Source organism: Harmonia axyridis, chromosome 1 (assembly GCF_914767665.1).
Source record: "Harmonia axyridis chromosome 1, icHarAxyr1.1, whole genome shotgun sequence".
Classification (NCBI taxonomy): Eukaryota; Metazoa; Arthropoda; class Insecta; order Coleoptera; family Coccinellidae; genus Harmonia; species Harmonia axyridis.
The window spans coordinates 38,140,451-38,156,425 of NC_059501.1; the positions used below are offsets into that span (position 1 = coordinate 38,140,451).

Sequence of the window (15,975 nt, forward strand, 5' to 3'; positions counted from 1 at the left end):
ATTGTGGGAATGAACCTTGAATTATGTTTACTATCACTATCAAGGAAACTATCACAAAAGTATTATCATGAGAGTATGCACTATCATCGTGAAAATGATCCTTGAGTTAATGATCGATAGACATTCGCACGATTTCGGAAAAACGGTGTTCGCACGAATTTGCTACTTCCCTTTCCCAGATTTCCGCTCCTAGTGGACGTTGGACCTAACAATGATTTGGATCAGGCCGACTTCCTTCTTTTCCAAAACTCAAGATTGATAGACGAAATTTGGTTACGAGTACTGAAGTCAATTCCTGGAAGTACATTCAAAAAATATTTTGATGATTCGATTATTTATCCGCTTGACTATATTATTTCAAAAGAGGATTACTTTGGGAACGATTCAGTAAATTTGGTTGAATGATTGCATTTCACGAACCCTGGTATTTTTTTCAACATAATAGTATTAAGCCATAAGGTTAATCAGGTTATAGATTGAATAAAACACCTCGCCTAATTAAAAAATGTATAAGTAACAGAATATCACACACATAAATATATTTTAAAAACTTGACGTAGAGTTTTCTAGTTATAGCTAACAATCACCTGCGGAATATACTCAATCTTTTTTTTGGAGAGGTTCCAGGCTGAAAATAAAGAAATGTGAAATTAAAAAATGTATACAATGAAATCATTAAATCTATTGAATTATAAAGAAGCTGCTCAGAATAGAATTCGTAATTTTCGAAGAGATGATAGGATGCGATACCAATCAAAAGAATTAGAAATCCAGCTGAGGTAATTATATATACAGTTCAATTCATTTTTGAATTAATGTTTAATTCCCTATTATGATTCCTTTGAACATGTCCTGAACAGCATTCTCAATAATCTTTTGTGAATTACAAATATTTTCGAGCTATAATTTAATATTAGAAGAGTTCAATTTTATACAATTTTAAGTGAACTTAGAAATGAAAGATTTTCCAATAAGAGCTTTCTTTTTGATATTAAAAAAAGAGTATATTTTGAGAGAAATCAATAGATTTTCATTTCATAGTAGAGAGGAAGATATCCCATTAACGATGGAAAACGATATCAGCCAAATGACCGCCACGGCTACAAGCGCTACGGTTGCAACACCATATATATATATCCAAATCAACTTTGGAATATTTTTCACGAACGTTTTTCCAAAACTTTTGAGCAATGTTTTCCCAGGGTTGAAGTTTACTTATCCTCTAATGAAAAGAACATCAAAGTAATACCCGATGTCGAGCATCTGAAGGACATTTTAGATAAGCTCTATATAGTTTCATTTGCCAGACCTGAATTTAAAGCAACGTATATTTCAATAAAAAAACAATATGACAACTTACTGTCCAAAAAAAAGAAAGATCATTTTAACAGCCTAATTCGTAATTCAGAAAATAAGTCAAAGGCTTCATAATAATAAATTCTCTTACTAAAAAATGAGAGTTCTCGGGAAATTTCATGTGATCAATGTGATCCCTCGTGTTTACCAAATAGATTCAATGACTTTTTCGTGGACTTCCCATCTGATATCACTGAAATGCTGGAAAAAACTACCCCTGATGATAGAGATAAACTCAATAAGTCATTTTTCATGTTTGATATTTCACATGATGAAGTATTGAAAGCCGTTAGGTCTTTGGAAAATAAATTATCTTGTGGTTACGATGAGATACCGATTAGAGTTTTGAAATCATCGATCAATATTATACTCGAACCACTCAGCTTCATTATTAACCGCTGTTTCAAAGAGGGATGTTTCCGGACCACCTGAAAGTTGCCATTGTCAAACCTCTACATAAAAAGGGAGACATCAGTGATCCAAATAGCTATAGACCGATTGGTATTCTGCCCTCTTTTTCAAAAGTATTCAAGAAAATACTAACTACTAGATTACTGAAATTCTTCAAGAAATTTGGTGTGATCTCAGAATGCCAACATGGGTTTGTGAAGAACCGAAGTACTGAAACAGCTGTCTATGAACTTATAAATGAAGTTGTGGAGTCTATTGAGCAGGGAGAAATCCCAATCAGTTTATTTCTAGATTTGACAAGGGCCTTCGATTGTGTGGAACATGGGAGATTGCTGTAAATTCTGGAGGATTGCGGTATAAGGGACAATCAGTTGAGACTATTGGAGAGCTATTTAACATCGAGAAAACAGATAGTTATTATGGAGATTGATGGTAAAATATTGGTGTCAGATGAAAGAGAAATCTTGATGGGCGTACCTCAAGGAAGTATAGCCGGACCTGTTCTGTTCATCGTTTATATTAATTTTCTACCAAAAATGAATAAACCTAGGAGATTGAGGTGTTCGACGAGGATGTTTGCGGATGATGCCAATTACTTGATCAGATCCTCAAGTATTTTTTCAGCAAGCATTGTCATTATTTTGATTCTTATAAGAACTTGAATTGTACCCGCAGAATGTCTCCTTACATTGTTCCGGTTCATAAGACAGTTGTTAGGGAAAAATCTGTTGAATGTGTGGCCATTGGTTTCTTCAATGTTTTACCATCAGAATTGCAAAAGATTGTCTGTCCCAGAAAATTTAAGAAAGCTCTCTATGCATTTATATTAAGATGTGAACCTTACAACTTCACAGAATTCAGAGAATACTGTAAGAGATAATTGTTTGTTAAAGTTCTATATTGTTAAATTTGACTTGTTCCATATTTACAGTCATGTAATTTTTTGGAATCAATAAATATTATTATTATTATTATCCATTTCAAGAAATTTTCCATGACTAATTCGCACATTTGCGGCTGTATGTCCTCAATAACCTCACGAATTCCATCTTTAAGATCTTGAATAATAATAATAATCTTTATTGTTGACCCTTAAACAGCAAAAACATTACTGGCACCAGGGCCTACTAATTATATTACTATTTGAAACCAGAAAACAACAACATAAATAATATTCTAAACTTAACTACAATAACAAAAATAAAGTCTATTCTAGTCTCATAAAGTATTTTAAGGCATGGCAAAACTTCTTCCAATCTCTGATGCTAACCAAATCTGAAGGGGCGGAGTTAAATACATTTATGCTTCTGTAGATCGGGGAATTCTGTGTTTTATTTGTCCTCCTAAGGTCGTTTCTAAGTGTCTCTCTTTGTCTTGTCAAGTGGCTATGGTATTGAAGTGTCTGTTTCAATTTCATTCGAGTTTTTAATTCATTGTTCCTCATGCCATATATTAATTTTATCTGTTCTAATTTTCTCAGTTTCATTATGTCAAGAATTTTTGTTTATTCATATACATGTTTTGTTGGAGTAGTATGTTCTATATTGAAGATACTTCCAACTGCTTTATTCTGGGTTCTTTGTAGCTTATTAATTACATAAGTCGGTGCGTTTCCCCAGCAGGGTATTAAATATCTAATATATGGTTCTATGAAACCATTATACAACAGATATTTACTTTGAATATAAATTGTAGAATCGATTGTAGAACATAGGCATAGGCCTTATCCTTCACATGGCCCAAAGAAAACAGTCTAAAGTTATTGAATCACAAGGTCTCGATGGCCAATTGTGATCACCTCTTCGAGAAATAACAGGTAGTTTTTCTTGCAAAATTGCCATTGATTGGTGGATGTTGTGTTTTTGCGTCTTGTTGAAATTAACGTCGTCCACATCAATATCATTTACATATATCATAGTTCTGTAGCGCGATGCATCAGTCTCATTTTCGAATAAGTAAAGTCCAATCACACCAACAGCCCAAAAAACGCACTAAACAGTAACACGTTGAGGATGGAGAGGCTTTTCAACAAAAATGTTTGGATTTTCCGAGCCCCAAATGCGACAATTCTGTCTATTAATGTAGCCTCATTCCAACGTTTTCATGTATTGCTTGAGCTTGCGACGAATTCAGTTTGTATGTGTTCAGGTACAAATTTTATTACAGTCAGGTTTGTTTTTAGTTTTATAACCATGTAGACAGTCTTTACAATATTTATTGTCAGTTTGTTGTTACATAACCACTTGTAAAGGCTAAGGTCTTAATTGGCTATGAATTCTAGTTTTTTGGGATCACTATCAGACAATACTAGTGCAGTTTCAGCAGCAAACTCAAAGTACCTTGCACACAGACCAACATGTTTTAGATTAGTAACACATAAGAGGTAATGGAGTGGTACAAGTACTGATTTCTGAGTTATACCTACATTCAATTTATATTTGGGATTTGTTGCTTTTACATTTGTTTATTTGTGTTCTATCCTTTAAATATGTTTCCATCAAACTTCTCCCAATGCCCTGAAACCCATTCTCTTCAATTTCAGATGCAAAATGTCAAGATCAACTTTTACTTGTCAAATGTCATAAAGATGACAGCTTCAAAAGTAAAACTGTCCATATAGCAGGCTACTAGAAATGAAACCTATAGGAAAACCCATTGGATGACCCATTTGTTACCTTAATCCGCGGCATATGAAAACTTAGAATTATTCCATTTTCAAAAGAAATATTCACGCTCAACCAAAATAAGAAATGCTCACCCTTTACTTCAAAAAGTAAGGATATTCACTTACCTCAATACTACTTCTTGATGAACTTCTTCCTGTGAAAAGTGATCTTATTCGACCTGGTGTACTCTTTTTGGATTCAGAATTTTGTTCTTTGGCTATTGGCATTTCATTTCCAGTTAATGACAATCTACCGCCATTTTTACTAGGTGTAGGAGGACCGGGCTTTTTATAGGAAGTGGTACCGAAGTCCTTTTTTCGTTTCTCATTTGGTAGTAGTTTACACAAGCTATCGTCAAATGCACCGCCAACAGACTGGAAATATAGGATTAATAAATAAATGCGCAAAGTAAAATTCGTTGATATGTATAAGAGTATAAGGTGATAATGTTAATTGAATTCAATAAAATCATGTCATGCTATAAAATGGTGTTTCTCGGGTAATAAGAAAGATGATAAAGTGAATAAAAACTTCATGATGTAACTGTTACACTCTATAGAGTGTTAAAAATTGTATGAAAAAAGCAGGCTACAATTGCGACTCCCGGCATTTATAAAATAGAGATTTTTATGCGCATATGGTTTCCTTACTAACGTTCAGAAGAAAATAACCTGTCATTAAAAAAAAACAAATAATAAACGGAAAATAAAGAAATTCAAATATTGTAATTTTAACTACAGTTTAATCTTCAATGTTTTGATATTTACGGATGATATTTAAGATTCAAATATTGTAATTTACAGTTTAATCTTCAATGTTATGATATTTACGAGACGAAAAAGTTCTTCAAAATCTACCTTAATATCATCTTCCCTAAATCGATCTGGACTGCAGAACTGGGTTTCTGCTGGGTATGATGATTTTAGATGTGGGGGCACCAAAGAATTCCGCCATGCTAATTCTGAAACTCTGGAATCCTTGTTTTCTGATGACGGTAAATCACATTTACCTGACTTCAAATCAGTTAAATACTTATTGTTGAACATTTCCTCTTCATCCTCCATCTGCAAGTTTCCTGCAAAATGTAAAGTTATATGATGACATTATCACATAAGATCAATCAAAAAATATACCTATACTACTGGGAACACCAAATGATGTTTTCCTCCTAATATTAGCCTCTTCAACAGAAATACCCGATCTAGGCAGAGTCCTCACTTGTCGTTCATCAATTAGTTTTCTTGTGTCCAGCACAGAGGGGTTCACCTTGTTAGGATGTTTGAATTCCATCAGTTTAGCAATACTAGTTCGTGGTTGGTTATCAATAGCAGTTGAGTTAATGCAAGATGAATCTCTAAGACTAAAAGTATCTAATTCATGGAGGTGTAAGTTGGAACCATGCACTCGTGATGAAACATACTGATCTTGATTTCTTTTTAAGGTGTCTCGTTCTGATAATAGTTGTATTTTTTGTTTGGTTTCAAAAAGTTCACATTCCAGTCGCTCAATAGTTTTGATTAAAGGTATCTGAAATTTTAAGGTAATAATGATATATTATTGAATTCCTCTATTTTTGAGTCCTTGATTACTCACACTTTCATGTTGTTTTCCTTTGATTTTACTCATTTCTTTGTTTACCTCTTCTCGATATAATTTTATCTAGAATGATTAAAAATTTCAAAGACAAAATTATATATATAAAATCAAAAAAATATATAATGCTTAATATTAGGTATTAATGATGGAAATAAAATTACTATTATTATTATTTCATTTCATAATTACGATAGCTAATTGATTTATATAATTCAAAAAAAAATTGATATATAGATATGTATCTATTGAAATAACAATTCAATTTTTTGCATATAATACATTAGATTGTTCATTATCCAACACATTACAAATATTTTTTTATTAAAATTGTAAAATATAAAATAATTCTTCAAGTAGTAAATAATAAATCTATTTCAATAATGGATTATTACCAGCAAAATATGGATGAAGATGGTAAAGTAAAATAGAATTACAATCTTTTCATGTGTTTTGGTGCAATTCATCAATTAAAAATTATATTATAATTTGTTAGGTAATAGTAAGAATAGCATCAAGCTTAAATTTTGCCATAAAAGACATTATTATTTGGGACAAATGAATAGATAGAATACTACATTTATTCATTTTAGTTCCTCATCATGAGAAATAAACAAAGTTATGAAAGCATTTGAATTAAATTTTCCTCTAATCATGTATTCAATATGGAAAAAAGAACGAATTTTTCAAAATTTATAGATTGGTCTGGTATAACTTGTATTTCAAAATATTAAGTCAAAATTTCCCTTTTAGCTGGCGCGCCTTATTATTATTATTTGAACTGGGGTCGTTGTGACTCGGTAAGCCTTCCGGGAACTGCGACCATGTAGATATTTTGTTCTTTACCCTACTCATTCATGGAAACCCAAGGAGGTCGTCAATGACGTTAATAAAACTGACAACCTCCTTAGGGGCCTTGGCCGTTACCTCACGGGTTTCCAGGACCGGATTCTCCAGCCAGCTCTGGACACTTGCATACTATGTGTTCTGATTCTGATCTATAAAACCTGCAAATCTTATCTGCTGACTTTCCCATACGGTACAAATGATGTTTGTACCGACAGTGCCCCGTACAAATCCCACCATCATCCGAAGCTCAGCTCGTGACAGCTTCAAGAGCTTTCTGGCATAGGTAATCCCGAATTTCTTGGCCTAAGTAAGTCCAGGAGTGTTTGCCCAGTGGGTTATCCTGTTATTCAACTCCCATAGCTGGACCCCAGCTTTATATTGGTCTTTTCCTAGCCCACAGAAAGGCTCAGGTGTCAACCTTGATGCACTTTTTGCAAGTTCATCAGCTTTTTCGTTTCCTTCAACACCACAGTGCCCTGGTACCCATAGTAGAGTCACTTAATTGCCTCTGGCCAGTTGCTCTATGGTGTTACGGCACTTCCAGGTCAACAGAGACCCCTTGGAGTACAATTCCAGGGATCTCAGCGTGGTCTGGCTGTCCGTGGCGATGTAGACATGCGCCCCCTTGAGGTTCATTTTAAGACATCCTTGAGCACATAGCTGGCGCGCCTTCATGAGCGGAAGAGAGGAGGGGAAAATGGCCGCGGAACTAGTAAAAAAACACAGATTTTCGGATCGTTTTACTGAGGCTGAAAATGTTCAGATTAGTAGTTGATGAAGTTGTCATTATAAAAATAAAAACGGTCTTCAAAATGTTGGAGGACGAAATCGATGATGGAACAATATATAACACGCCTGACATATGTGATAATATGATTTTTTTATATACTTCATCAAATGGGAGACAGCTACCTCTGACGTTTGAAAGAATCTGTGATTCTTCAAATTTTTTTAATGTTCATGCCGGCAGCTAACTGGTTAGGTCACGGAATTTGTGCAGCTAACATATTTTTTTTGTAATGACAACTTCATCAATTACTAATCTGAACTTTTTCATCCTCAGTAAAATGATCAAAAAATGATTGTTTTTCTTTTTATGTGTCGTAGCCATTTTCTCCTCCTAGGTCACAGAGGCGCACTAGCTAAAAGGAAAATTTTGTAATATCATGAGAAAATATACTAAAAAATTCAGCCTCAGTAAAATAATAATAATAATCGTCTTCATTGGGCGAAATGACCTGGTGAAAATTGACGCTATCTCCCCTAATATTATAAATAGATGTTAATCATGTTTCTAGAAACTCACCATTTTATCCTTCATTTTTTCTAATTTTGTTTCATATTCCGCTTTAATATTCTGAATCTGCTTCGAAGTCTTTGACTCGTACTCAAATCTCTCTTTTTTCAAACATCTCAAGAATTCATCCCTATCTCTTGCTCTCTTATACTTCATTGTGTCAACCTCAGTCATCAATTTATTATTTTCTTCCAGAAGCTTATCATATGCTTCCTTAATTGAAATGAATTTATCCATTTCTCCCTTTTGCTCCCCAACTATTTGTTTTAATAATATATTTTCATTATCTAGTTTTTCATTAATTATTCGAATATTTGAAAAAGCTTCTTGTAATTTCACCAAGTCAGCTTCGAGGCACTTTTCACTTTCCATATTTGAGAAGAATCTGTTTTCAACTGGAGTTGAAGTCCTCATACAATTATCTTTATGATCTTCATATTCCTTCTGTAAATTTTCAAGACTTATTTTATATTCTTTCAAAATCTTTTCCTGATCTTCTTTATATGAGATATATTCTTGAAGTAACATTTTATAATGTAAATCATTTTCAATCCCCATAGATTTCCTATCATTTTCTTTAATTTTTTTGTTTTCTTCTCTCAATTTTTTTACTGTCTTTTCTAAATTATTTTTTGTATTTTCCAATAGAGTCACTTTCTGCCTCAGTGTTAAATTTTTCTTCTTCAAATCGTCCTCCTTGATTTTGTCAATATTAATTTTCTTTGATGTTGACAGTATATTTTCTTTTTGTTGGATTTTATCATCTTCAACCTTGCATGTATTTTCAAATTCTTTTTGTGATATTTTAATCTGTTCTAAAATGTCTACAGCTCTCTCAGTTAGGTCTGATATCTGATCACTGAGTTCATGAATGTTATATTTTTCTGAACAATCTTCAATTTTGGCTTCTAGTGAAGCAAAAATGTTGTCACAATTGTTCTCATAATATCTCAAAATATCTTGTACTATATCATTTATTTGTTTTGAATATCTATTGTATTGTTTCATTATATCTTCAGAAATGATGTCCAAAGTTTCTTTTTTTTCAATCAGTTTATGGGAGTTATCATACCGAGTATATTTGCTCAATGAGACTAATTGAGTTCTCACATTATTAGTCAAGTTTTCTAAACTATTTTTTTGGGAGAGCAGTTTATCAAAGTCCTCCTTGAATTTTTTATAATATATTTTGAATACTTCATATGTTTCTTTCTGTGTTTCATTACTTTTCATTAGGGTTTCAATCTTCTGTGAAAGTTCATATTGTTTTTCTTCTAAAAATGTTTGATTTCTCTTTTCCTCAAACTTGACAATTTTTTCTTGTAACTCCTTGTGCATCTCCTGTAATCACAAGGTAAAAACAAAAATAAATTGATATATTAAATGATTTTTAAATATATTATATTACTGTAACTATTGGATAAGAATTGAATTTTGATATATACATACCAATTGTTTCAATAAACCACCATTTTCATTTCTCAATTGCTTGATTTCTTCTTCCAACTGATCCTCTGTAATTTTTTTGCATTCCATGTCTTCATGGCTCCTTTTATTCATCATATCTATTTGTGTGGATAAATTATCTTTCACATTTATCAAATCTTCATTTTTCTTTTTCAACTCAGTAATTTCCAGTTTATTTTTAACTACCTGAACTTGTAGATTGGCTAGAGTACTTTCATATTCTTCTTCATTTTTCCCACTCTTTTTTTTTATCTCTGAAATTTCTTCTTTGAATATCGCAATTTGAGCTTCCAAAGACATAACTTTCGTTTTATACTTTTCTATTTCTTCATCATTTTTCAATTTCTGACTTTGTAAAAGGACTCTATTTTCCATGTTTTCATCTATTTTTTCATTACGAATTTTTTTTAAATTGTGAATTTCATGTTCTAAATTAGCAACCTTCTCTTGTAAATTCACAATATGAATTTCTTTCACTGCCATTTCATCAGAATGTTTTTTGATAATATTCTTTATTTCTTCTTCAAATTTCTCAATTTTATTTGAATATTCTAGATTTTCCAATTGCAATAGATTGTATTTTTCCACAATAGAATGCAGATTTTCTGTTTGACTGGATAACTGATGTTCATTTTCAAGAATTTGTTCTTTCAAATTTTGTATCATTTCAAAATTATTGTTATTAGAGGCTACTGTCTCCTCCCTCATATTTTCCAGTTCTTTAAGGTAATATGTTTCTTTCTCCGAGAAGATATCAATATAAGCATTCAATTTTGATATTTTTTGACCTAGATTGTCTATTTCAACTGAAACATTGGTTTTATTAGTTTTTTCAGGAGTTTTGAGTAAATCTCCAATTTGCAAATCATTCAATATGAAATCTGATTGGTTTTTGCGTTCTTTCAAAGATTTTATTATTTTATTGAGCTCATCATTAAACATATTTATCGTTTTAGTTAAATCAATAAAATTATTTTTAAGTGATTGGTTCTCCATTTTTATTTTAGCTTTCTGTTCCTTATCTTCCACCCAATTGATATTCATTTCATTCATTTCTGCATTAATCTTTTCTAGATCAGACAGAAGAGATGAATTGGACTTTTGACAGTCACTTAATTCAATGAGTAATTTTTCTCTTAGTTGCTCCGATTCTGTCAATTTAATGTTCAAAGCATATATTGATTGCTTTAGTTTCAGTATCAAGTTATTATATTCAGAAAATTCTTTTTGGTGGAAACCTTTGAGATCAATCATATGCTGTTTCATGAATTCCTTGAATTCAGCATATTTTTCTATCTTATCTTCATATCTTGTGACCAGCTCTTGAAGTGTGATATTCTTTGCAATGATATTTTCAGATTCTGATCTCAAACTTGATATGGTATTATCTAATTCAAGGATTTCAGAATGTTTTTTTTCCATTTCTTGGAGATAGTTACTTTTTTCTAAATTCAAATCATCAAGAGTCACTTGGAGGGATATAATCCTATTTGAAGTTTCAATATTTTTTTTTTCAGAAATCCGAAGTTCTTCACAGAAATTATTTCTTTCAGTTTTGAAGAGTTCAATTTCTTGAACAAATTTTTCTTTTTCGCTAATCAACTGATTTTCTAATTTAGATAGGTTGTGTTGTTGATCTCTGTTAAATGCTTGCTCCTTAAATAATTTTCCTTCTAGTTCATGAATGAGACTGCCATTATTTTCCACAATTTCATTATTCACTTTTTTCAAGTCATTGATCAATTCATATAATAAATTTTTGTCATTCTTGAAATAAGACTTCATATCATTGAAATTTTGTTTTATTTCAGTTATTTCAATATGCATATCTCTAAATCTTTTTTTGTACTTTTTTATCAATGCTTCCTTCTCATCACTTTTCTTCTCACTTTCCTGAATTATTTCGATATTTTTTGAATTATTTGTTTTTTGTGAATTCAATTCGATTTCAAGAGATTCAATTTTGGTTTTAGCATCCTTGTTCAATTCCTCTGTCAGTTTCAATTTAAGATCGAGTTCATTATTCTGATGTGCTAATTTTTCATGTTCTATTTGCAATATTTCTAACTGCTTTGAATACACATTTAGTTCATTGCAAGCTTGATCAAGTTTTATACCATTAATCTGAAGTAATTCATTTAGGGATTTCATATTATTTGAACTTTCATTATTGAGAATTTCTAATGCTTTTATTCTCTCTTTGTACTCATCAATATTATTTTCACTTGCAACCAAATTAGAAGTTAACTTTTCAATTTTATCACTGAGCTGTTCAATTTGAGATTCATAATTATTATTTTTAGAAATTGTTTCAAATAATTCTGTTTTATTTTGTTCTAATGTTATTTTAAGACAGTTTACTTCAGAGGAATATTCTTCAGTTCTTAACTTGAGTAGGTTGTTTTCTTCTTTCAAAACTTCAATTTGACTATTGTATTCATTATTTTCAAAACAAAGCTTAGCTCTCATCAATTCATTTTCTTTAATCTGATCCTCAAGATTTTTCACTTTAGCGAAGTATTCCTCTGATCTAGCATTAAGTAGCTGTTTCTGCTGTTTCAAATTTTCAATTTCATTATTACATTTATTGTTTTCACCACAAAGATTTTCTAGCTCTATCTCATATTGACCAATTTTAATCTGAAGGGTTTTTATTTCTGTACAATATTCTTCTGATTTATTTGTGATTAGGTTCAATTGCTCTTTTAAAACTTTGATCTCTTCATAATACTGATTCTTCTCATAAACCAATTGTTTAGATTCTTCTTCATATTTCTCAGTCATTTGTTGAAGTATTTTGACTTGATTTAGATTTTCTTCGTTAGAATTTTCAGAAGCAAATAATTTTGAGTTAAGTTCTTGTATCTTAGTAGATAGGTTTTCATTCTGCTTTTCCAGAGTTTGGATATTGTTCAAATACAAGTCTTTCTCAGATCTAATTTGAACAATTGCTATCTCTAGTTCTGCCATTTTATGTGACAAGAAATTATTATTCTCTTTTTCTCTGAAAATTTCAGCATTAAGATTATCTAATGATGTTTTATTAAGAGAAAGGATATTGTTTATTTCTTTTTCTAAACATGAAAAAGATGTCTTGCATTCACTCGATTCAACTTCAATATACATTTTTGTAATATGGAGGTCCTGTTTTAATTTTTTTAGCTTTTCATTTTCAATATTAAGTTTATTAAGGAGTCTTCTATTTTCTTCATCTTTTGAATCCAAATATTTTTTAGTACTGCTCAGTTCATTATTTAGAGCGTTCACCTGAATAAATGTTAAAAATAATTAGTTCCTTTATCTGTTAAATACAATATTTACGCATATAATTTAATAAGTAATAAATTTAGTTGAAATATAATTTATTAATAAATTGTGTTGGAAATAAAAATACCTTTGACATCAATTCCTCATTCAGTTCTTGAGATTCCTTCAACTGAATTTCAATAACTGCACTAGCAAGATTTTCTGGATTAACAATTGAAGTATCAACTTTATTCAGTGAAATATATTCACTAAAACTGCTTTCAGTTGAACAGGGCCTCTGCTGTCGGTAACCATCCAATATTTCGTTAAGTTCTTTACAATATGTTTCTAAATGGGTTATCTTAGAAGATTTTTCACTGAGCATTTCAGTAAGTTCATCAATTTGTTCATCATATGCCAAATATTTTTTTTGCAATTTAGCATATTCTATCTCGTACTCTTCAATCTATAATAGAAAAACTCCAGTTTTTAAAATTTCGAAACATTTCAATACAGTCCTACCTTTTTTTTATATAAATGATGCTCCTCCCTCAGTTGTTCATGTTCTTTTTCATTATTTTCAATATAATGCTCAAAGTTTCCCAATTCTTTTTTCAAAAATTTCACAGTAAGTTCCAAATCCGGTTTTTTAGAGGTTTGCGGAGGTGTTTGACATTTTAATTTGAAAATTTCTGATTTCAAGGCATTTATTTCGTCATTACTTTTATTCAATAATTTTTCTGAAAATTGAAGAAATGTTACAAGTAACAACTTCTGAACATTTATAACATGAATTTGACTTCATATGAATTAATCACAAGTTGTCAAACGAAGGATACTGTGAAAATCTGGCAATAGCTTAACAAAATTAAATTTTATCCAAAAAAAATACGAATGCAACTTTATTCAATTATGTCCTATAAAAGGAGGAAAAAGTTCTTCATCCTAGCAGTGATCTTATTCATAATTTTAATTATTCTTTTTCTCGACTTGAAAATTTCAAAATGATACCTTTAAAATATGCAATATTAATGAAAAGTTTTGTATTATCCTATTTTAATTTGTAATACCATAATATTTCATGCATAAGGCTGATTTATGCAATAATTTCTAAGAACTACGAACTAGGAAATAAACCTAAGAATTCAGTGGCGTTTATGCACTCTCTTATTAGTTCTTTGTGAAGGAAAGCACACATGTTCGAACTACTTTCTATTTGTTCTATACTTTGATGATTCACATTGATATTGATTGTGAAAAAATAAAATAAAATTTTTTTCAGATACACCGAATACTTTTCATTCAACACGAATAACGGAACATGAAACGATAGAAACTGGTACTCGTCAATATTGAAATTCTATGTGGCGCATGCGAACTTCATTATTTTAACTTAAAGCATAGTTCTTAGTTAAATATTGGCCAACTTTCTAGTCTCAGTTCTTAGTCCTTGGATAAAATGCATAAATTCCCTCATTGATTTGATAGCACTCAATTCTTAGTTCTTAGTTTTAGTTTTTAGGAATGGTGCATAAACCAACCATTATAATTATTTGATGATTAACCTAAAAAATAAGTTAAAACTATGTTTACCAAGTTTTTTAGTTTTCTTTATTTGAGTTCTCAATTCATCCTCCACATCAGCTTTTTCATATTGTTCTAATTCAAGTGCAGTTTTCAGTTTATTAACTGCTCTATCCTTTTCATAATTAAATCTCCGTTTCAAACTAGGGGTTCTAAAGACATCAGTTAAGGGGCTATTTGTTGACTTAGATTCAACACTATCATATATGCTATCTTTTCCAATAATATTTTTGAGATCAGAATATGTAACATCCTTGTCAACATTCTGTAAAAAATTCTTGATGGATAATTGTGATTTTTTAGAGAGATTTTGACACAGAGGCAATGTGAAATTCTCTCGTCCATCGTAAATACAAGTATAATGCATTAATAAAGATGTTATCATTATGAGCTTATCCTCAGGTAGTTCCAAAAACGAATCACAATTAATATCTTCGATGTGGGCATGTTTATATGTATCACTTAAAAGTGTTAATACTTTGAGAAATGTATGATCAATTTTACTCAATAGATCCTCTTTATTTCTGAAAAATAAAAGAGTATGGTAGAACAGTGAAAAAAGAATCCTCAACAAACTTACAAAATTGATAAAACATCCTTGAAGAAATCACTTCTTCGAAGTTCATTTATGTCTTTTATTTTAGAATTTAATTGTAAACAATTACACTGAAATAAACAAATCATATAATAATGAAAGTATTTAATATCATATTCGAAGTATAATTACCCATTCGACAAGTATTTCTCCCCAAGAAATCATTGTGAAAATTAAAAAGAAATTTTATTTATAATTTACAGACAATTATCCCATTACATTATTTATATGATAACGAATTATTTAACAGAAATACGTTACTTTCAAATTGACAATATTTTCTATGACTACGAGTGCTAATAATTTATAACCACAGAATCGTTATTGATCTGTCCGATATATCCGCATGCATGTAGTGCACAGCACATTAGGAAAAAGATGTGTAGAAATACTGAGGTTCTCACTTATTCTTGAAAATTTGAAGATAAAACTGGCTATATACTTTTGAAAAAATCAGCTTTCTTGAATTTTAAGGAGATTGTCAGAACTTTATTTGATTGTCGTATCGGCTCCTATGGCGCTTAAATCAATTTCCGCTGTCGTTTTCATGGAAATATCACTATTCTCATAGACCTTATATTAATTTGGTATGAGATCTATTTTCTACCTATATTCTAATATCTATTTCTCATAAGGAAAACAGTTTTTCGCAGTCGTTTGCATGGAAATATTGGCATTTTATTAAATAGCTCCATCTATTCTTTTCGAATAGTTAAAAAAATCTAATCAGTAATCAGTGAACATGGCAGTATTTTCAGACGATAAATGATGATGAGTCCTTCAATTATAAAGGTCTCATCATCATTTATCGTCTAAAAATACTGGCGTTTTCTTATGTGTTCTGTGATGAAACCTATGTATATATCTTAGAACATTAATATCTATATTCTAAGGTGTATATATGTACTGAG

General features: G+C 30.7%; 1 protein-coding gene across 1 annotated transcript; it reads right to left on the minus strand.

Moving 5' to 3' along the window:
* Nucleotides 1-493: 493 nt before the first annotated feature.
* Nucleotides 494-15,350, minus strand: LOC123671408 (uncharacterized protein PFB0765w). The gene is made up of 12 exons (XM_045605252.1): nucleotides 15,197-15,350; nucleotides 15,050-15,135; nucleotides 14,479-14,993; nucleotides 13,408-13,625; nucleotides 13,034-13,351; nucleotides 9,622-12,906; nucleotides 8,182-9,513; nucleotides 6,027-6,092; nucleotides 5,567-5,960; nucleotides 5,291-5,508; nucleotides 4,559-4,807; nucleotides 494-628 (listed from the first exon to the last, which is right to left on the minus strand). Exons 1-12 carry the CDS (start codon nucleotides 15,227-15,229, stop codon nucleotides 584-586), a joined length of 6,759 nt encoding a protein of 2,252 aa, XP_045461208.1. The 5' UTR covers nucleotides 15,230-15,350; the 3' UTR covers nucleotides 494-583.
* Between the last annotated feature and the right edge of the window lie 625 nt (nucleotides 15,351-15,975).

Bases quoted from the DNA above. Each gene is read 5' to 3' on its own strand.
- LOC123671408 (XM_045605252.1), bottom strand. From the start codon at position 15,229: ATGATTTCTTGGGGAGAAATACTTGTCGAATGG. The intron at 15,136-15,196 runs GTAATTATACTT...TGTTTATTTCAG, and splicing joins GAGAAATACTTGTCGAATGG to TGTAATTGTTTACAATTAAA. The intron at 6,093-8,181 runs GTGAGTTTCTAG...TAATCATTCTAG, and splicing joins AAAAAATGAAGGATAAAATG to ATAAAATTATATCGAGAAGA.